Source organism: Nicotiana attenuata, chromosome 3 (assembly GCF_001879085.1).
Source record: "Nicotiana attenuata strain UT chromosome 3, NIATTr2, whole genome shotgun sequence".
Classification (NCBI taxonomy): domain Eukaryota; kingdom Viridiplantae; phylum Streptophyta; class Magnoliopsida; order Solanales; family Solanaceae; genus Nicotiana; species Nicotiana attenuata.
The window spans coordinates 62,929,442-62,953,613 of NC_031991.1; the positions used below are offsets into that span (position 1 = coordinate 62,929,442).

At 39.6% G+C, this 24,172-nt stretch overlaps 2 protein-coding genes across 2 annotated transcripts; one reads left to right on the plus strand and one right to left on the minus strand.

The window, feature by feature from the left end:
• LOC109223913 (pentatricopeptide repeat-containing protein At2g13600-like) lies at nucleotides 684–3,297 on the plus strand. The gene has a single exon (XM_019388393.1). It carries the CDS (start codon nucleotides 687–689, stop codon nucleotides 3,240–3,242), a length of 2,556 nt encoding a protein of 851 aa, XP_019243938.1. The 5' UTR covers nucleotides 684–686; the 3' UTR covers nucleotides 3,243–3,297.
• On the minus strand, nucleotides 3,193–6,874 carry LOC109223914. The gene is made up of 5 exons (XM_019388394.1): nucleotides 6,469–6,874; nucleotides 5,102–5,307; nucleotides 4,476–4,574; nucleotides 4,052–4,125; nucleotides 3,193–3,677 (listed from the first exon to the last, which is right to left on the minus strand). The coding sequence occupies exons 1-5, from the start codon at nucleotides 6,749–6,751 to the stop codon at nucleotides 3,452–3,454; spliced, it is 888 nt and encodes a 295-aa protein (XP_019243939.1). The 5' UTR covers nucleotides 6,752–6,874; the 3' UTR covers nucleotides 3,193–3,451.

Here is a 24,172-nt window from a genome sequence, read left to right on the forward strand (position 1 = left end):
TTTGTATCTCAAAAAATTAAAAGATTAGAATTCAAATAAATATATATATATATTATAACTTTCTTTTAAAAATTTAGGTCACACATTAAATTTTAACTTTAGGTTCCACATGTGAGCTGCCCCTAACAAGAAGCTATCACAATGTAGCATGTCGACACAATCAACAAACTTTGGAAATCTCTAAAGAACAAATATTTACAAATTACAGAACTTTTGAAGTCATCCCGTTACCTAGCTCTGTTTAATCGTAGTAAAAATAGCAAGCGCTAGCCAGTTTTCGGATTAGTCATTCAAAAATAGCAGCGTTTGCAAAGTCATTGAAAAATAGCCACTATTTTGCTGCAACATGGAAAGTTCCAGTATAATATATGGGAGATTGAAGCACCGGTGCTCCAATCTCCAGTATATTATGCTGGACCGATATATTATACTGGAACTCCAGTATATTATACTGGAGTATTTTTCCAGATTTTGAACAGTGTTTTCGTTCAGATTTATTTTTACATGAAAAGTGGCTAAATTTTGATTATTTTTGAAACTATGGCTATTTTTGAATGACAGCCTGTAAATCTGGCTATTTTTGAATTTCGGGAGGCCCAATAACAGCGCAAACCGGCCCAACCCAATCACCTATGTGTTTTTCAACTGTAGTAAAATGTGAACTTAGGAATTCACCACTTTACATTATGCTCGAAATGTTTTCCCTGTTGGAACCCATAGCTCAGCCACTACCATTACAGCTACCGCAGGAGTCCCTTGAATTCAGAGCTTCTAAGATTTCCTTTCACAAATCAAAACCAACTCGGCGACGTGATTTTCCACAACCCATCTCGACGAGCCCGGCCCATTTTTCTCCTTTGGACGACCTCGTAAATTCGAGCACCTATGCTTCAGCGCTTGAGTCCTGCAAATGCCCCAGGCTGGGTAAACAAGTCCATGCGCAAGCGCTCAAAAATGGGTTTCACGGTCACGAGTTTGTTGAAACTAAGTTGCTTCAGATGTATGGAAAATGTGGTTGTTTTAACGATGCAGTTTTCTTGTTCGACAAAATGCGTGCTAGAAACTTGTATTCGTGGACAGCTCTGCTTAATGTCTATTTAAGTGATGGGCTTTTCGAGGAAGCTTTTGATTGTTTTCAACAGGTTCGATTTGAGGATTTTGATTTGGAGTTTTTCTTGTTTCCTGTGGTAGTGAAGATTTGTTGCGGTTATGGTGGCATTGAATTGGGGAAGCAATTACATGGCACCGTGATAAAATATGGATTTGCATCCAACATTTACGTGGGAAATGCTCTGATTGATATGTATGGAAAATGTGGGAGTTTAGAGGATGCAAAAATGTTTTTGAGTAACATGTCAGAGAGGGATTGTGTTTCTTGGAATTCAGTCATTTCTGCTTTTGCTGCCAATGGAAACTTAATTGAAGCACTAGAAGTTTTGGAAAAGATGTCTGTTGAGGACCATTTAGCTCCAAATTTTATTTCTTGGAGTGCTTTGGTAGGTGGATTTTCACAGAATGGATACGACGAAGAGGCCATTGAAATGCTCTACAAAATGCGAGCTGTTGGCTTCCAACCAAATGCCCAAACGTTGGCAAGTGTACTTCCTGCTTGTGGTAGATTGCAAATGCTATATTTGGGGAAAGAAATTCATGGATATCTGACCAGACATCAATTGATGTCTAATTCTTTCGTTGTTAACGGCTTAATTGATGTGTACAGGAGGTGTGGGGATATGGGAAATGCATTCCGTGTATTTTCAATGTTCTCGACCAAAAATGATGTCTCTTACAACACCATGTTAGTGGGATACTTTGAGAATGGAGAAATTTCAAAGGCTCAAGAGCTGTTTTATCAAATGCAACGCGAAGGCAAATGGAAAGATATAGTATCATGGAATTCAATGATTTCAGGATATGTAAACAACTTTATGTTCGATGAAGCTTTGAATACGTTTAACAAGGTGATGTGGAATGAGGAAATTGAAGCAGATACTTTCACCCTTGGTAGTGCTCTTGCTGCTTGTGCTGATATGGGTTTTTTACGACGTGGGAAGGAGATACACTCCTGTGCCATTGTTAGGGGTCTGCAAACAGATGCTTTTGTTGGTGGGGCACTTGTAGAAATGTATAGCAAATGCTTGGATGTTAATGCTGCTCAGAAAGCTTTTGATGAGGTGAATGAGAGGGACATACCAACATGGAATGCTTTGGTATCTAGCTATGCACGTTCTGATGAAATGGTTAGTGTTGAATGCATTCTTGAGAAGATGAAGGCAGATGGATTTGATCCAAATATTTACACATGGAACAGTATTATTGCTGGCCATGTTGAGAATGCCCGTAATGAGTCAGCTCTGCAGTTATTTCTGGACATGCAATCCTCAGGTTTGAGGCCTGATATTTACACGATTGGAACAGTATTACCAGCCTGCTCAAGGTTAGCGACTCTTGACCGTGGAAAGCAGATTCATGCTTATGCAGTTAGGTGTGGATATGACTCAGACACCCACATAGGATCGGCTCTTGTGGACATGTATGCAAAATGTGGATGTGTCAAGCATGCTAGACTGGCTTATGATAACATTAAAAAGTATAACTTGGTCACAGAGAATGCAATGCTTACTGCATATGCTATGCATGGATATGGGGAGGAAGGAATTGATTTCTTCCGCAGAATGCTGGAGAATGGATTTATACCAAACGACATAACCTTCTTGTCAGCTCTTTCATCGTGTGTCCATGCAGGATTACTAGAGACCGGACTGGAGTTCTTTGACCTGATGGGATCTTACAATGCAAAACCGACATTAAAACACTACACATGTATAGTTGATCTTTTAAGTCGAACAGGTAAGCTTAATGAAGCATTGAAGGTCATTAAAGAGATGCCTTTGGACCCTGATACAGTGATCTGGGGTGCCTTGCTTGGAGGCTGTATTATCCATGGGAATCTTGAGGTTGGTGAAATTGCAGCAAACAAGCTCATCGAGCTAGAACCAGGAAACACTGGGAATCATGTCATGTTAGCAAATTTATATGCTTCTGTTGGAAGATGGGGTGATCTTACCAAAACAAGACAACTCATCAACGAGAGGAAAATGCACAAAAGTCCTGGATGTAGTTGGATTGAAGACAAAAGTGAAATACACGTATTTGTAGCGTGCGATACATCCCATCAAAGAACAGATGAGATTTATGAAATACTAGATATATTGACAACACAAATAAAAGTAGAACATTAGAACGCATTGTACTTTTGTATAGAACAAATAATTTACAAAAATACACATTGTAAGATATTAATGTCACCAGATATTAACTGATCTTCCTCTTTGTGGCTTCTCCATAGCCTATAGTCGACCCTTGTTACGACTGTTAGTGAAATTGCCACTTCTCTGAGGCTTCTGCTCATTACATAACGACACAAGATGCAGAAAGCCTTACTTGATTGTCAATAAAGGTCTATCGACTCCAGTACCCTACGAGCTTGAATGTTCAAAGCTGTCAATCTCTGTTCTGGATCAAGTGTTGAACCAAATTGACTAGCTGCCCATATCAATGATGCAGATTTCTCACCCAGAAACCGCCTTATGTCTTCATGAATTGTCGCCATGGGAGGCCTCTCCCTCCCGTTTACATGTCCAATCAGAAGCAGTAGAAATTCTCCACACTTGAGCCTGGTGAAATCAAATTTCTCAGAACCATGCAAGCCAAGTGGCGAAGAGAAATCTTGGATTTACGTTGGACAGTGTGTTTCATGGTTATTCTTTATCTTATGTGTCAAAGGCCACCATAAAATTTTCTCTAAACTATCCCCGAGAGAGAGAGAGAGAGAGAGTCTGGGTGGGGTGGGGGGATTCAGCTTGAACTTTATAAGGAGAGAAGGATAGGGTCGATACACTAGAACTAGCATGCAGGATGATCTTGGATGAAAAGACGTCACTTTAGTTAGAACACCATGCACATTGCAATTTGAAAGAGACTTTATGTTATAATTTAATAAACTGAGTTTGAAGAGATTAAAAAAAAAGAGTTTGAAGAGATGAAGTACCTTAAATTTTCATCTACTTGTTTGTCTCTAATCAGTATAGCAACGTCTTCAATGCCATTGCAAGCCTCAAAATCCTAGTACATCACCAGTCAATGTGGATAGAATCACGGGCTTATTTACTAAAGGAAGGAACAATAAAATAAAGTATACATCTTGTAACACTAAAATAGATGTGGAACTGCTTAATTTCTTGAACTAAGCCTATTTATTTAAAACCAGATTTATCTTTTATTTTGTATCCTTCAATTAAATGAGGAACAATTCTAGATGCAGTCACTTAGTAAATACCTTTTTGGATTGTTTTATCAATAACCGAAAATAGGAAACATTTACTACCAATCTCCTTCCAAATGAATATTACAGGTAAAAAGAACTGGTTCTATATCACTTCTGTCAAAAGTAAGTCAAAAGAAAAGATATCTACCGCCTGATTGGCAGATGAATCCAGCATTATAGCAATCAAAGCATCCAAGCACGCACCTTGTCCCAATACTCCTCGGATTGATAGTATGTTCATCAAAACCTGCTTTTTTAATTATGAAGTAAGGGCATTTTCATTAATAAGGCATCAAGCAGATGCAAATAAGTAGAAAGGATGTGCAAAAATTAGCTGCTCCAAACATGAGTATAAAAAAAACTATGCTATGACCAGGGAGCTAACAAAGTCCAAAAGACATCAGGACTTAACAGGGGTTAGATTGTTCCAGGAAAAAAAGACTAACTAAACGTCTAGATTTGAGGGTGAGCATAGGAACTGGGATTCCATCAAAACCTGCTTATTTCCAACCAAGTTAAACATATCATCATCTTGAAGTGCCTATTTTCATGAAAGCATAAACTTTGAGGGTGTAAATGATCTCCAAAGGTACTGAAAACAGAAAGCTAACCTCTTTTCCAACTACAAAAAGCAGCTATAAAATTGACATGGCAAGCAGAATAGTCAGAATCATTTGAACAAGATTACAGTTTCCAATTTTCTGAGCCATGACTAGAAGGAGAAAGTCACAGATCAGATTCTCTGAGAAGGCATAATAAAATAGGGAACTTTACCGGGATTGCCTTGTGTTGATGGGCCAAATCATTACTCTTGCGATGAAGCAGACAACAACCTTCCAGAACTCTAAGCGCTAGGGCAACTTCAGAATCAGTTGAAGGGCTGGTTATTTCCATAGGTTCCACAGTAAATATGTGGTCTAGACTGGTTACATTCTGGTCCTCTATATCTCTCAAGGAATGTTTGAATAGAACTGGAACCACTGTTGCATATGTCATGGTTAATAGCTGGGTCCATTTTCCAAATTAAACAAAATAGTGTCGGAGTACAAATTTTTATTATCCCCGTATACACCAGCATCAAAATAATGATAATAAGAACTATACTACTGAAAGTTTCAATCATTTAGCAGAAACTGGAAGATTTTACCCCTAAAATCACAGAATAAACATCAATGGAGAATGTAAATGTACATAAAGACAGCGGCATCACTGCCCCTAAAATTCCAAGATCAACAAGTTGTTGCCGCATTTCACAAGTATTGTGGCTTCGTCTGTATTCATCTGAAGTTTCACTCTTTTTGACTGTGAACAAGTCAGAAAAGACAAAATTGTTTGACTTGTTTTCACTGGAAGTTAAACCGTAAATGAACAGGCTAGCTTTACATGCAAATACCAATTTTAACATAAAAGAGAAAAGAGAACTTCATAATAATAAACCATAACTCCTTAATTCCTATTATACTTCAGAACATATTGTAAAACCCACAAGTCAATCAGAAAGCGATGATCACAGTTCACCAAGTTGTAAGTTTGAATACTTACACCTAAATTCTCATCAATGCTGAACTAGCATTTCAACTCGAGAAGATATCAAACATTCTTTTGTAACCTGCTGATACAGTTGTGCAAACAATCATACAAAAAGATTGAAGCTAAAACAAACTGATTATGACGATAATACCGTCTGAAAGCTTTAGATTTGACACAAAACATTGTCGTAAGAAAATGAAATTCAGCTTAAATTTAATGAATTTTGACAATCTTCTAATGAAGCTGACACAAAATGTACCCGAGCTGCCCCCAAACCGAAGCCATATCCAATTCCACAAGACCTCATCTGAGGTATAAATGGTTTTCAAACTAGCAAAACTTCTTTTTTCCTAAATTCCTTGTAGCACATTTGACAGAAGATGAACCTCAATTTCATTTCCCCTATTTCCGATTAATGTCATTATCAAATTTCCACATTCACAACTGCCCTAAGGTCAACTGATATAACCAATTTCCCACGTCAAACTTTCGGTTAACCAAATGGAGATAAACATTCAGTTATATTCCCATAAATTGCTGCGACTGAACATAAAGAAAACGAAAAATCATCAATCGGAGAAACCCTAGGGGTACAGAGAATAGAGGAAAACCTTGAAGATCGGGAATGGATTGGCTGTGACAGAAGAGGTTGATTGTAGTGTCGGACTCAGCAACGGATCGGAGAAACTTGAGGATGACGCGGAGGCCACGAATGCGGAGGAAGGAGAACTCTGCACGTGCATCACTGAGTCCTGTGCGCAGTGCGAGTGTCACCTCCCTGTATACTCTCTGCCTTTCAAGCGAACTGATTAGCTCCGTCACCGCTGACGGCGGCGATTCCGTCTGAGATTCAGAGTTCGAATCTTTGCTCCAAAACGGTGCTTTCAGATACATCCCTTCACTCCTCTGTTTTCGCCGTCTTCCACCTCTACGTTCAAGCAGAGAAATTGAATTTTCGCCGTCTCTTTCTCGTTTTTTTCTCTTTCTTTTGGCGGAAAAACCTAAAAAAAAAAAAATTAAGTGTATGTAGAGCCGAGTTAATTTGTGAAAAAATTCCTAAAACAGAGATAAAAATTAAATAGTGTTGCAAAATGATTTTAACCAAAAAAATCTATCTATACAGAATAGGAGAAGTAAAACCACTACATTAAGACAAGTGTCTTAACCACAAAAAGCCAAGTGGCATTTTTAAGATAAAATAAACTACTTTTCTAACTAACTTTTTATTGAATTTTAAATTTTGAATTAATTGGTTACACTACTTGAATTAATAAATATAGATATNTTCAATGGAGTCCTAAGGCTTGATGGAGAAGAGAGCTCGTGAGAAGAAATGAGAATTCCCGAGCTACTGTTCATTTTACTTAAAATTCGCTGGGCAAATTACCCTTCGCGTTCGCGGGAGAGGGCCGCGTTCGCGAAGGGTAAACTGGGTAAGCTATTGTGATCGCGTGGAGACAGACACGAACACGTAGAAGGAAATTGCTGGGGGTCCAGGAACTGTTATACGCGAACGCGATAGGGGAAACGTGAACGCGCTGAAGGGAGTCTGTCAAGCTACGCGAACGCGGTCAAGTGTCCGCGAACGCGAAGAAGAAAAAGGGCTAAGCCCTCAGGGTCAGATGACTCTACGCGAACGCGAGGCGAGGGATGCGAACGCGATGAAGTAGAAGGCTAAAGCTACGCGAACGCGGAAGAGACCACGCGAACGCGAAGAAGAAATCACCTGCAACAGCTGAAACCAAAAACCTGCTACATTTCCTAAGTGTAAAAACACCCCGAACCACCTCCAATTCACTCCCGAGCCCTCGGGGCTCTTAACCAATCACACACACTAACTCAATAACATCCTACGAACGAGCGATCAAATCGCCAAAATAACATCAAAAATCATTGAATCAAGCCTCAAGATCATCATTTTCATTTCAAACTTCATAACTTCAAATATTAGATATTTAGGTCCGAAACACGTCAAATGACGTCCGATTTCGACCAAACTTTACAGAAAGCGCTTAACACATATGTAAGACTTGTACCGGGCGTCGGAACCAAAATACGAGCCCGATACCATAGTCTTTTAATCAATTTTCATTTTCATTTTCCTTAATAATTTCAGAAAAACAATTTCACAGAAAAATTCATTTCTCGGGCTCTCGACCTCGAAATTCGACTCCGGGCATATGTCCGAGTCCCATATTTTTCTAAGGACCCTCCGGGACCGCCAAATCACGGGTCCGGGTCCGTTTACCAAAAATGTTGACCAAAGTCAACTTTAGCAATATTAATATCAAAATTCTTCAAATTTTTCACAAAGTTCACATATTTCAACATAAAAGCTTTCCGACTTCGCGCCCAGACTGCGCATGCAAATCGAGGCAACTAAAAGCGAGGTTTTCAAGGCCTCGGAAGCACGGAAAGGAGAGAAATCCGGTGATGACCCTTTGGGTCGTCACAAATATTAAACAAAGTAATATGCTAATAAATATTTTTATTAACAATGTATAATTACTAAACATTGGATAATGTAATAAAGAAAAATATAAAACAAAAAAGTTCTTCAATAACTATATAAGTCTTTTTAGTTTAATAGAGATTTTATTATTGGGTATATCGTATTGACAAATAAGATGATAATTTAAATTTATTAAATTAATATGATCTAATATGTTCAAACAAGCCCGATTAGAATTTAATTTAACTAATATTGTTTAATACTGACCGCGCATCGCGCGGGTACGACTACTAGTAATGATAATAACACAAGGACAAAAAATTTCAAATGTCTACATTGGCATTTCAAAATTGGTTATTTTCTCGTAGAAACTAATCAACTATAGTCACTTATGTAACACTTATTATTGTGAAACTGCATGTGTACGTATAAAATCGGGGATAATGTCCACCCCGATTTTCCGATGAGAAAACGGAAGAAGGGCACGGATGCACGTGATTATAATCGAGGTTAGAAATCCTTTTTATCGAGATCCGGGAAGAGTGAAGGATGTGCTCGTCATCGGGAATGGTAAAGCGACGCGCCCCTGTCACACCTTCTTTTTACACCCCCGAGGGGGATATAAGGGAGTTTTTCCAATTTAAGTGACATTATTCGAAATGGGATTATTTATTTATTTATCAGAGTCGCCACTTGGAATAGTTTAATTGGTGTTCCAAGTCACCGGTTTATTTTAAATCCCAAATCGAGGAAATTCGACTTTCATTTTTGAAGTCTGCGAACCAGAAATTCTAAGTAAGGAATTGTATTAACCCGGGAGAAGGTGTTAGGCATTCCCGGGTTCCGTGGTTCTAGCACGGTCGCTTAAACTATTATAATTGGCCTATTATCTGATTTTAATACATGTTTTAGCCTATGGTATATTTTTAACTTATTAGCCGCTTTTAATTCATTTTAGGAAGATTCAACGTTATCTAAAACACATCTTGAACCACGCCACATGAAATTGCACCCGCGGTCCACGATACATTTTATTTAACTTTGTTGAGAATTGGAGTTGGGTCACCTGAAATGCACACCCGAATTTAGATAAATAAAGGAAATTAATTTAAAATAGCGCGCCTAAAGCAACTACGCGCTTTCAAGTTAATAACAAGGTTTGCGAGGGCCATAAAAAATTCAACTGATGGCACACCTCGATTTCTAAAGAGTTAAAATTAATTAAGTGAGGGCCATGGGCTTTGGGATTTTATTCGAAATGGCACACCTCAATTTCACTTCTATTTAAAGAGTATTTGATCTAGTCTTTGAGGGCCATAATTTATATGTTTGGCTAATATGGCACACCTCAAACTAATTAAAGGACCTAGTTAATTGATTAAAAGACTAAGGGAATTTCTAATTTATTTTAAGCAAATGTTTAAGCTAAAGTTTAATAACTAATGGATTGACAATAAGTAAAACCAGGCATTTGGTTGTTAAATGGGGCCTAAACTGGCGACAGCCCAATTGTCATGTGCAAAGCTGCTTATGACAATCACATGAAGCAGCTGGCTCAACGTGAAGCCCAAATCAAGAGCAAAATCGACAAAGGGAAAATTGGGCACAACTGGGCTAATGACAACAGCCCAGATTCGTGATTCATTACCATTGATTTGAAGCAAATTGCAATTTCATAAGAAAAACTTGGAGATTAAAATAAATGCTAACATTTCTTGCCAACTTAAAGTAGATACAGAATGCACCTTGAAGCCCAAATCTCCTCTCTATATAATCCTATTACTATAATAAACCATCCGCAATTATTTCAACTTTTGAAATCTAACATAATCTATGACTTGTAAACAAAAACACTAACATGATTCCCAAAGAAACGAACACATTTACTAATATAAACCATAATTGAATGTTCTTATTCCAAACTTATTCATATCATTTTAACCAAATTCAAACAAGCTTTCCAAAACAAACAACTGATTTCAGCATACTTGAATAAGTCTAGAGCACATCTAATTTAAACTGAATTTTATACTGCCATAGCCCCAAAAGTCCGTACATGTCCACACCACACTTCAATAGCTTTACAAACCCCAAAACTACTGGATTTAAACAAATGTCCAAGCTTACAAATCATGTTTGATCTAATAACATGTATCTAACAACATAAATGAACAAGTCATACATGAAATAGAACTAAGCTAATACAGAATTAAATGAGTTCAAAAACACAAAAAATGACATTTGATAAACATATATGCCATAAGCTTCCAACTTAAATAACAGCAACAGATCTTTTCATTTCATCACGTCAAATGAGGTTCAGTAAATACCTGGTTACAGCAATTAAAAACAAGGAAAAATGAGCTTGAAGTTTAAGAGGAAACAACAGTAGTAAGTCAGCAATGGAACAGTACAGAATCAGCAGATCAGCCTCAAACTCTTGACCCAATTCCAAACATCTAAACCCAGATGCACTATTCTATTGAACTTTTAGAAATTTTGACTTATCAAAGGGAATTAGAACCAAAAATCAAGCCAATTTTGAGCAATTCTCAGTATATGGAGTTTGAAAGAAAACTCAGCCATTTATAAATTTTCTGTGTTTTTCAGTCTCTGAATCTCTGACTTGAGAGTGAAGTAGCAGGCCTTTTATAGAGGCTCCTTAGGGCAGCAGAAATGATTTCAGATTTTGCCTATTAATCCTTTTTTAATTTTCGTTTTTGCTAATTTTTTTTAACTTGTTTGCTAAGTCAGTCCCTTTTCCACCTTCCAGAAAATTTCCTAAGTCAGTTACAAGAGATTCCCTAAACTAAAAGTCCTAAACAACCCTTTAAACTTATGTTATTTACCCTTGTAAACTAACATGGGTCAGGCTGAAACACAAACCCAAAACAAGAAAGAAAACCTGGGCTTACCCAACCCAATAAGGTCAAACCAATCAGAATGAAAGAGAGACAGGGCAGTGGGCTTTAGAGCAAAACCTCTGAATTCTTTACCGATTTCAATTATCAAACAAAAGCCAATAAATTGTGACTGACTTTCAGGCCATACTATGCTAAAATGCATTAATAATCGAAACAAGTAATCAACATGAAAAACAATAGGCCTAATGACTGCTTTAAATGAACCTTAACCTAATCAGACAAACCAAACTAAAAAAAAATGTTTGTGAACAGAAGTTAGGAATTGAAGAAAAGGGCCGGGAAACAAAGAAAAGAGATAGAAAGAAAGCAAAAATACAAGGACACTAGTGAAACCTGATCATAGAAAAGTAGAAGAAAAGGGAACAGATGTAGAAGAAAAGAAAGGGAAAAAAAATCAACGAGATAGGTCAGAGGGGAAAAGCTAAAAGAAGAAATACCTAACACTTCGATCTTCACAAACTCCGGCCAGCCTAATTTGGACCAAATATGAGTGTTAGTCGGGTTGTTCTTGTGAGAATAACCGTCTAACACTCATTTCAGGCCGAAACACCTTCGATGCTAGGAGAAAAATGATCCCAGACCTTTGCATGATGAGTCAGAGGCAAGGAAGGAATTAGGGTTCCGTCTTAAGATCTGAAATTAAGGAAAAACGGAGAGAATTTCGGTGAAATTGATGGTGGTTTAGTGTTTGAGGGATTATGGGGAGTGTGTGGTAAGGTTTTGGGAGGATTTGCTGGCCAAACGTCGGCGAAAATGGCGGCAATTCTTCAAGGCGGCGCTGGGGGTTAATGAAAGAGATGAGAGACAGGAAGAGGGTATTTGGACTAGGTTACCTTTAAAGGTTTCGGACATATTAATTAAAATGGGGGAAGTGTTCCTGGCCGTTGGATGCATTGAGATGAAGGTCCAGGATTTAATTAATTATTAGAGAACTCAAAACGGCGTAGTATTGGCCCTATACTACGTCGTTTGGATCGTCTGAAAAACCAACTGATTTGGACCGGGTATGGGGTGGTCTGGACCGGATTTTGAGACGGGTTTAGGGGAAATTCATTTGGGCCTGGGGAGATTTAATTGAAATAGCCCAAACACCAGTCCTCTTTTATTTTCTTTTCTTTTCTTTTTCAATTTCAAATTCCTTTTCTTTTCAAATTAAAATAAAACCCTAAATTAATTCTTAAACTAAATTAAACTTATCAAATTAGATTAATTACTCATCATAGTATTTACAATAATTAATTAAATTCTAAATTTAAAGAAAAACTATAAAATTCAAAATTAAAGAGTTAAAAATGCAAAAATGAACTATTTTTTGTGATTTTCGTTTTTATACAACAACCAATTTACTAATTAATCTAAAAATATAAAATTAAATCCTAAATGCAAATGCAATGTATTTTTGTATTTTTCATGAATTAAATAAAACTAAACATGCACAGAAAAATGCAAATAATTAGAAAAATTCTACAATAATTCCTAAAATAACAAAGAATTAAAAGAAAATTCCAATTCTTTGGGATTTTGTAGGAGTAATTTATGTGGGGCAAAAATCACGTGCTCACAGCCCCGAGCCAAGAATGAGTTGTAAGACCCCGGGAAACACGGTGAACGGTTACACGCGACGGATATCACAGCGCGGATCTCGCTCAATATCGGTTATGGATCAGTAACTAAGGGTGAAACTTTCCTACTATATAAAGGGAAAGTTTTTCTTTTGTAACATACACTGTAACACGCGAATAAAAGAACTACAAATTTATTTTCAGCCTTTTAACTACTGATAAAGTTCTTGTTCGCTTATCATGTTCTTCATTCACGACTGGGCTCGAACTGAGGGTCAAATCGAGGGCGAGGTCACTATTCAATCTAAGTTCAGGCTTGGCCATAACATCGCAATTGGTTTGATCGCTTATTTCATCTTTAATTTGTTTATCAAATATTTTTAATTATTTGTGTTAAATCAAATCATGTATCCTTAAAACCGCGTACAAATTTAATTGTTATCCAATTTTGGTGTAAACAGATTGGCGACCACCGTGGAGCTAAGGATAATAGTGGTGATTTTGATACGAACCTCCATAACACACCCTATTTTACGCTTGTTCTTTGAAGTCTTAATTTCAGGTCAGGCCAAAAATGTCAAACTCTCAGTTTGCTCACTTGAACGTTGACGCTGAGTCTGGACATCACGGCGAAAATAATAATTTGGTGCCCAATAACAAGGTGCATCCTGCTGATCCCAACGGTGTTCCAGATGTCGACCCGGTCGATGCTAACTCACAGGTGGTCATCAACAACAATTTGCCAACCGATCCCGAAAATAGTGTTCGCGGGGGACCTCGACCAACGGCTCGAGAAGCGTCTGAAGACGAAGGTGATGGGGCAAGCCTACGGCTAATTTTCGAAATGTTGCAAGCTCAACAGGCGGCAATAGCACAACTGCAAAACAAAGACACGCCCCTAATAGGGTCGAGCCCGAACAATCCCGAGAAAATACCCGAAGAAACGAACAAATCACCGAGAGACCGGGTAAAGATGAACCCGGGATCAATCCTGAGGTAATGAAAATGCTTGAAGCATTGACGAAACGGGTAGAGTCAGGTGAGAAGAAAATTGAGGCTAATGATAAGAAGGTGGAAACATATAATTCCAGGGTCGATCAGATCCCGGGAGCTCCCCCGATATTGAAGGGGCCGAACTCCAAGAAGTTTATCCAGAAGCCTTTTCCTCCGAGCGCGGCATCGATGCCAATCCCAAAGAGGTTTCGTATGCCCGACATCCCCAAATAAAATGGGACCATAGATCAAAACGATCATGTGACCTCATATACGTGCGCAATCAAGGAGAACGACTTGGAAGACGATGAAATCGAGTCGGTATTACTGAAGAAGTTTGGGGAGACTTTGTCCAAGGGAGCAATGATATGGTATCACAACTGCCCCCGAATTCCATTGACTCATTTGCTATGCTTGCAGATGCTTTCGTTAAAGCCCATGCCGGGCCATCAAAGTCGAGACCAGAAAGTCAGACCTTTTCAAGGTCAAATAGAGGGACAACGAGATGCTCAAGGAGTTCGTATCAAGGTTCCAGATGGAACGGATAGACTTACCTCCGGTTGCAGATGATTGGGCTGTTCAGGCATTCACTCAAGGGCTTAACCGCCGAAGTTCCTTGGCCTCTCAACAGATAAAACAAAATTTGGTAGAATACCCGACGGTAACCTGGGCCGACGTCCACGACAAGTACCAGTTAAAGATCAGGGTCGAGGACGACCAACTCGGGGCCCCTTCTGGATTACCCCATCAGGGCCACCTATAGATCTAAGAGGGCCATTGATCAAGATCCATGACCGGTCCGAGATCGATATCAACCATACAATACGGACCAAATAGGGAGCGGGTCTGGGCGCCATCCCGCAAGGAACGAGAAATGAAACGATCGAGGGCCCGGTGGGAGGCCTGATGAGCAAAAATGGGTTCAATAGGCCACTCGGGAGTAGGAAAGCACCGAGGTTAATAGAACTTCAACGTGGATGCCGCCAGCATCGTGTCAGCCATAGGATGCATTAAAGAGACCAAGTGGCCCTGACTTTTGCAGTCCGATTCTACCTAGAGAGATCCCAATTTGATGTGAAAATATCACGGCACTTATGGTCACATGACCAAAGATTGTTGATAGTTAAGAGAAGAAGTTGCCTAGTTATTCAACAACGGACACCTCCAAGAATTCCCGAGTGATCGATCAAAAACCACTTTAGGAACAGGGATGCCAACAAACAGGTCGAACAAGATGAGCCTCAGCACGTGATCAACATGATCATTGGAGGAGTCGATGTACCCCAAGGACCAATGATTAAACGCACTAAATCCATCACGAGGAAAAAATGCACCCGGCATTATGTTCCGGGGGGAGCCATTTCGTTCGGCGACAAATATGTCGAGGGCATCGTACATCCTTACAATGATGCACTGGTAATATCCGTACATATCAATAAATCTCGATTTAAACGTGTGTTGATTGATCCAGGTCGCTCGGCCAACATCATCAGATCAAAGATTGTAGAGCAATTGGGGTTACAAGACCAAATCGTGTTGGCAGTCCGGGTATTGAACGGATTTAACATAGCATGTGAGACCACTAAAGGGGAGGTAACCTTGCCACTAAACACCGCCAGGAGGATCCAAGAAACAAATTTCTACGTGATCGAGGGGGACATGAGGTATAACGCTATATTTGGAAGGCCATGGGTCCATAACATGAGGGCGGTACCCTCGACCTTGCACCAGGCGTTGAAATTCCCCATACCGGGGGGAGTCAAGACGGTCCATGGAGAACAGCCGGCCGCAAGGGACATGTTCGCTATCGACGAGGCAATCCCGGAGCCCACAGTTTCGACATCAAGTAACGCAAAGCCAACCAAAAAGGAAGAAATTAAATAGAAATCATGATGCCAGCGTCGACCGAATTGGAGGAACAAGGAGGACGATTACGGTGTCCTGAGATCATTCATAGCTCCTGATGACATCGACGCCACTAAATCGACGGTTGACGAGTTGGAGCAAGTCATATTAATCGAACACTTACCGGATCGAAAGGTATACCTGGGCACGGGGTTAACCCCCGAGCTCAGGAAAAAACTTGTTGATTTTCTTAAGGCTAACATAGATTGTTTTGCTTGGTCCCATATTGACATGACAGGGATCCCACCGGAGGTAACCACTCATAAGCTGAGTTTGGACCCGAAGTTCCATGCGACTAAGCAAAAGAGGAGGCCACAGTTCGAGATCAAACATACGTTCATCAAGGATGAGGTATCCAAACTTCTTAAAATAGGATCCATCCGTAAAGGAAAATACACGGACTTGTTAGCTAACGTAATGGTAGTGCCTAAAAGGGAATAAACTAAGAATGTGTGTAGATTACAAAGACCTAAACAAAGCATGCCCTAAGGGTTCTTTCCTTTTGCCTAACATCGATAGAATAATTGACGCGACGGCCGAACACGAGATACTCAGCTTTCTCGACGCCTACTCCGGGTACAACCAAATTAGGATGGACCCGGATGATCAAGAAAAGACTTCTTTCATCACTAAATTCAGCACCTACTGTTATTACGTAATGTCGTTTGGATTAAAGAACGTCGGTGCCACCTACCAACGCCTAGTAAACCGGATATTCAAAGAACAAATAGGGAAATTAATGGAAGTTTATGTTGACGATATTGTTGGTCAAGTCCCTGCGAGCAGAGGACCATTTGTAACATTTGTAGGAGACCTTCGACATATTAAAGAAATACAACATGAAGCTAAACCCGGAGAAGTGCGCATTCGAGGCCGGATCGGGCAAATCCTCAGGTTTATGGTATCCAACGGGGGATCGAGATCAACCCCGATAAAATAAAAGCCATAGAGGACCTCACCGTGGTGGACAACGTCAAGGTCGTTCAAAGACTGACCGGCCGTATAGCCGCCTTGGGCCGGTTCATCTCGAGGTCCTCGGACAAGAGCCATCGATTCTCTCACTATTAAAGAAGAACAATAAATTTTCTTGGACCCCGGAATGCCAGCAAGCTTTGGAAGAACTCAAATGGTACCTATAGAGTCCTCCCTGCTGCACACTTCGAAGGCAGACGAACAACTGTACCTCTACTTGAGGCCGAATCAAGGTATCCTCACTTGGAACAATTAGCGCTCGCTTTCCTAAGCGCTTCCAGGAAGCTAAAGCCGTACTTCCAATACCACCCTATATGTGTCATAGCCTCTTACCCGCTGAGAAATATCATGCATAATCCCAAGCTCTCGGGCCGGTTGGCAAAATGGGCCATGGAAATTAGTGGGTACGATATCGAGTATCGACCCCGCATCGCAATAAAATCTCTTATTTTGGTAGACTTCATGGCCGACTTTACGCCGGCCTTAATACCCGAAGTCGAAAGGGAACTACTGCTAACCTCGGGGACTACTTCGGGAATCTGGACCCTCCTTATGGACAGTGCCTCCAACGCGAAGGGGTCCGGGATCGGTATCGCATTAAAACCACCTACGCGAAATATAATTAGGCAGTCTATTAGAACTGTGAAATTGACTAACAATAAGGCCGAGTATGAGTCCATGATTGCAGGTCTAGAATTAGCTAAGAGTCTGGGGGCCGAAGTGATCGAAGCCAAGTGCGACTCCCTCATCGTGGTAAATCAAGTTAACGGAACGTTCGAAGTAAAAGAAGAACGAATGTGGAGGTACTTGGACAAATTACAGGTAACCTTACACCAATTTAGGGAATAGACCCTGCAGCCTGTACCCCAAGATCAAAACAATGAGGTCGATGCACTAGCTAACTTGGGGTCACCGGTCGATTTCGATGAATTCAACTCGGAATCAGTAGTGAAACTAATGAACTTGGGGATAGAAGAAGGCCATGCCGAAGTGAACTCAACGAGTTTAACTTGGAATTGGAGAAACAAATATATAGACTACTTGAAGACAGGAAAATTGCCTTCGGATCCCAAAGAATTGTGAACCCTGCGCACCAAAGCCGCCAGATTTAGCTTGGTCAAAGGGGTATTGTTCAGGAGGACTTTCTTTGGCCCACTAGCCAGATGTTTGGGACTGGGGGAGAGTGAATACGCCATGAGAGAAGTTCACGAGGGCAATTGCGGGAACCATTCGGGGGAAGAATCCTTAGTTCGAAAGCTAATCAAGCCGGCTACTACTGGACTAAAATGGAGAAGGATGCGAAAGACTTCGTACGGAAGTGCGACGAGTGCCAAAGACACACCCAGATGATTCATCAACTGGGAAAAATGCTCCACTCGGTCCTGTCTCCGTGGCCATTTATGAAGTGGGGAATGGACATCGTAGGTCCCCTGCCATGGGCACCCAGTAAAGCTCAATTCATACTACTCATGACCAATTATTTTTTCAAATGGGTCGAGGCTCAAGCGTTCGAAAAGGTGCGAGAGAAAGAAGTCATTGACTTCATCTGAGATCACATAATATGTTGATTTGGGATACCGATCGAGATTGTTTGCGACAATGAAAAACAATCCGTCGGTAGCAAGGTGAGCAAGTTTTTTGAAGATCATAAGATCAAGAAGATACTATCAGCGCCTTATCACCCTAGTAGGAATGGGGAGACGAGATCAACGAACAAGACTATACTCTCGAACCTGCAAAAGAGGTTGACCGGTTCGAAAGGAAAATGGAAGGAAATCTTGCCCGAAGTCCTATGGGCATACCATACGACTTCAAAATCAAGCACCGGGGCCACCCCATTTTCACTGGTCCACGGATCTGAAGCCTTAATACTAGTCAAGGTGGGGGAACCGATACTCAGATTCTAGTACGCTACCGAAGAGTCAAACGGCGAGGCCATGATCACGAGCCTAGAACTGCTGGACGAAAGGCAGGAGGCTGCCATGGTCTGGTTGGCCACCCAGAAGCAGCGAGTAGAAAGATACTACAACCGAAGATCCAACCTCTGAAATTTTCAAGTCGGGTACTGGGTATTGAGAAGGGTAACACTACACACTAGTAACCCAAACAAAGGGAAACTAGGCCTGAATTGGGAAGGCCGTATCGAGTTATCAGAATAACCGGCAAAGGCTCATATAAACTCGAAGCGGGAAACAATATACAACTACCAAACAACTGGAACGTGACATACTTAAAGTAGTACTACTGCTAAGGTACGAACTCAATTCCTTTTTAATTGTGTTATAAATCGGACTAACGTATGCAAGTAATCGACCAAGGATGGATGTGGCTATTAGGTTTGAAAGCACGTGTTGTACTCTTTTTTCCTTGAACCGGTGCTGCCCCAAAGTGGGTTTTTCGGCAAGGTTTTTACCGAGGCAACAGTAAAACATGCTACCTTAGATTTGAAGACCGGTCTTAGATCGGAGTCGATGATCGTTTGCATCAGATCAACAGTATCCGAGCACTCACGAGTTCGGCCTCGAATACTGGGGGCTTTTACCCCCAGGTTAAGATCTTTATCAAGGGAAAAGAAAATTTTATGTGCTAAAAGCCAAGTCTTGGTGGTTAGGATTCACTGTAAGGGTCAAATGGTCATATGAACCACCCACATTGTCCACTCTAGCCACAACACAGGTTTTATGCGCCTTCGATCATGTACCTTGCATATTAAGTGTTGATACCCAATTTTGCCCTCATATTTTTCAAATAGTATATATACTTTCAAAATATCATTTTGCATCATTACTTAATTTACAAGATTTATACAAGTATTTTCTATAATTTTAGAGCTTTAAAATTGATTTTCTTGCATTTAAATTACTTGATTATTTATTAATTATCCTTTCAAATTATTTTATGATGACTCAATTATCTAAACCTATTATTTGTATCCACATATAGGTTTCATAATATTTTACCTCATTTTATGTAGTTACATTTGAATTTTTAGGCTATTTACACAATTTTGCAGTAATAGTTGTGTGCTATGCATAATCACATTTTTTCACATTATTTGTGCCAAATAACTTTTTTATATTTTATACTGTTAAATAATTATTTTCAATCACTTTAGTGCACAAGTAATATTTTTATTGTCTATTAAATATTTTTATAAATTATTTTATTAGCAATATTCGTGTATTTAATTTATTGCCCAATACAAGGCTAATTTAGGACCAAAATCAGGCCCAAGACCTTTGGCCCATTCCACCCTTCAGCAATCCAGCCAAATGACCCCTTTGAAAATCCGGTTGCAACCCATTATATTTAACCCGCCCGTTGCCTATTCGATCTTGGCTGTTGATCTTAAATGATCAACAACTCATAATAAACCAACCCTTTCTCCTTATAATCCCTCACCCTAACCCTAGAGACATCTTTTGCTAGCCAGCCGCCTATATACTCTCTCGAACCTTCCCCTCTCTTCTCCAAACCCTACCATCCGTTGCCCGATTCTCTACGATTCCGACCTAGGAATGGAATCCACCTATGATCTACTTACCTTATTAGTCCTCTCCCATTATTGTTCGCCCATTTATGGTATCACATAGGTACTTGCCTAACTATGTCAACTACCACTTCCAAGATCGGACCGGAACGACTTGAATCTTTGGATTTTAGGCGGTTTTCCGTTTATATACGCACAACAAGGAGCGATTTGCACATTTGATTTGATTTTCAAGCAACTAGACCCAACTAGGGTTTGAGATTCTATATCTCCTCTACTGATTCTTATTTGCATGTGATATTTCCTTCCTTTATTTGTGCTTAATTGATTGTTTTTCATGTTTGTTCGTTCAATTCCTACTACTATATAAACCCCCTTCCCGTTCCCCTTAGAAGAAGACGCGAATCACCAGAATCACTGTTATTCTCTCACACTCTCACTCACTCGATACTATTCTAAATCTATTGCTCTTGGCCGGCTAAAAACCAAGGCCGTCGGTATCCTCTCTAACGACCTCCCTAGTGCGAGCACTGCTCGGGGTCCATTTGAGACTCCTGTGAACTCTGACGCACTAGGATTTGGGTCTTTTGGCTGTTCTCTTTGCTAGTGGTATTCAAGTTGTTTCTGACACTTAGCCTTTCCCTCTTATTTTATTTGTTGAATCTGCAAATTGGTGAGTGTCTTGACTTTTGCAATTCTATCTTCTTTTGCTTGTTTCCAGTGCTTCGCATACTTATGTTATTTGAACCAATATGACTCCAATATTATGTTGTTTTACATGCTTTTGTAGATATCCTGTAACTCTGAGTCTTTGAATGTCATAACCTGTTTAGATTCTTATGTTGAATGACTAGGTACATTTAAGTTTACTTAGTGTTCCGCTGTTTATTATGAGTTTTCTAAAACTATGTTTTGGATTCTTGCACTGAGATTTCCAGGGAATCGTCTCCTTCCCAGAACATGCTTTAATTCCTTATTTTCCCCTACTTATATGAGCCAAATCTGTTGTCGCAATGTTTTAATCAAACCTATTATTGTGCCTTTAGTGTTTGGTCAATCCTCTTTTCTTTGGTATTGTTTATGCTCTTAGTTGAGTCCTACTACATTTAGATTCCATGATCATATATAGTTGACTGGTTTAATCTCTGAAATATGTCTACTCTGTTTAACCTTAAGTTGGTAATGTTTTCTACCATAATTTCGTGAACTTGGGAATCTCTGTATTGTATTCTGCATAATTAGGATCCTTATCAGCGACTATAGACCATGCATCCCTACTTGTTTGTTTACTTACCATTCTCTGGCTGTGACTTTGTTAGACCTTCATGCCTTAAATTCCCAGTTTTGAATCACTTTAGGTTAATTCATGCTTTGCAATAATCTTATTGTTTTGAAAACCAAGCATGCATGCTTACCATGTTGAACTAAGTGATATGTTTGCCAAATTGTGCCCACTAGCATGTTGTTATGTTGTCTGCAACCACATTCTCATTAGGTTCTCATGTTAAAACCTTCATATAAGGACTGAACTCTACCTACTTCTTGTTCATAAATCTGCTAGACTATTATCTAAAGGTCTTTAGGTTGATTCTGGATCATACCTTACTTTGAATCCTTTTTGAGTGATTTGCTATCCTATGATGCTCAACCTTGTCACTATCAAACTTTGTTTCCGGAATTACAAAGCATAAGCTTGACTCATATGCATTTTTGTGTGCCTTTCCATTTAGCATGATCCTATTTATGTGTCTTGGCTAGAGCTGTTGATGGTTACAACAGTGTTTAGGTTGTTTATGAATATTGTGTCACCTGCCTAGCTAAATTTAACATCCATTTGGGTAAGCAAGTTATTCATTGGGCTTGGAAATGGGCCATGTGTGTTGTTGGACCTGGGGCACTAGATTCAGGTCCACTCTGATTGTCTTGTGAGCATGTGGTTTGAGCCTGTCGTTTGTTCGGAAAGTAAAAATATTGAAGGTCTGGGATATCCCTGGGTTATTTTGTATTCGGCCTGTAATTGCTGTAGTAGGCTTATATTTGTTTCAGCCTATGCTTCGTCATTTTCAAGACTGTATTATTTCATTCTTGGGCTTGTAATAATCTGTAAACAAACAATTTGGATACTAGTGAAATTGGGGAAACGGGTACATTCTAACATTTGCATAAAAGGGTAGAAAACTTGCCTATAGGATCTATGTGGTCTATTTGCAATTTGTTCAACGTGCCTTATATACTATTTAGTTTTATGTGTAGAAAGCATGCCTATAGGAATCATGCATACTTCGTCTGTACACTGTTCAAACACGTTAGCTTAAGTATTTGCCATACTCGCCTCTATGTTATTACTATACATTTAGACAGTATGCCTATAGGATATGACACATATGCATTGCTCAACTGATACCACGCCTATAGAACTTCAAATAATTAATTGGTCAATTCTGCTACTACTTTAGTGTACTGCCCATTTAGATATCATCGCTACAGGATCTTTATTACTTAATTAACTATTTTGTGCCGCTTCTATATTGCTTCATTATTAGCCTGTCCATAGGATATTATCACCCGCCTAGAAAACATGCTCATAGAGATAAATTGTTATAAACCAGTCTCAATTGTCAATCGTTAGAAATCCTGCCTATAGGATGTGGTTATTCATCTTAGACAGCATGTTTATAAAAATGAATGTCGCAAATTCTGAGTTTTTAAGTGTCCTACTGCCTCTTCATACGAACAAGTAGAGATTACGTCTATAGGACCTATAACGCCTGCAATATACCAATCTGTTAGTTTAAAGCTGCAATAATGTCTGTACAACGCCATAAATCAGAATCAAATAGAAATCATGCCTATTGGACTTGCAATGTTTTAGTCCATCAGAATGTTGTTTATATATAATACTGGAAATCAGAATCACATAGAGATCCTGCCTATAGGACCTAATGATTAACAATGTGCACTGCCTAATCTGAAAATCTATGACTGATCGCGTGCTTTTTGTGCTTATGTGTGGAGGTTAACTTGAGCCTTTCATTGCTGTTATGTGCAGTCCTAATTGTTTTGAATGTCACTTAGTTTTATCATCTTGAGAATCCTAAGCAAGTCTAGAACCACCCAAATAGAGGTCCAAAGCCTCCTGGACCATAGGCATGGGACGGATAATGCACATATAGGACGCGTCTTAGAATTGAATTAGAGCGCCTTTAAGTAAACAACTTCAACATAGTAATTGGGTAGCAGGAGATGATAGTTTGTGCCCACTGAATAACATGAGCAACCGCTACCCCAAGGGAGTTGTGATGCATTATTTCTGTTGCACGGTGTGATCCTTTAGGTTAAAAAACTTAGGACATGTTAAAAAGCTTAGGACTCCCCCCCCCCTTTTTTATGTACTTATTAGTTACACTTAGTCACTTAACATAGAGCAATTTAGTCGTATCCTTGTAGTCAATAAGATTTGTACTGATTCTCGTATGTTTTAATAAGATTCTTCGACTTCTGAATTTACCTTTATTTATTTGATCACCTAGCCTAATTACACAATCCACATAGTTTAATGTCCGACCGGGACACATAGTTGTGGACCTCGAAGAGTGACTAACACCTTCTCTTTGAGGTAATTTGAGCCCTTACCCGATCTTTAGTGACACAGACTAGTTAAAACAGAGTCATTTGCAAATAGGTGCCCTAACGCACCTTAAAATCATTAGGTGGAGATTCTTCTCTTTTAATATCACATTTAAAAGAGTTGTCACACGTCGAAACCCGCTTTCGCAAAAACGGGGCGTAACATTAAGCAATGAAAGAAATTTTTGCTTCCCACGCTTTGTTACTGTGCATTTTACTTCTTTGATCCTGGATCCTAAGAGCCCACGGACTACCCCTGCTAGGGGACAGTCAAGCCCATGGGCTACCTTACTCGGGGACTGTCGTCCGATGAAAATTCAAACGACCCGGGCTAGCAAATCTCGGAGGCACCAAACCCATTAGGCGGTGCCCAAATATGAAAGGCTACGG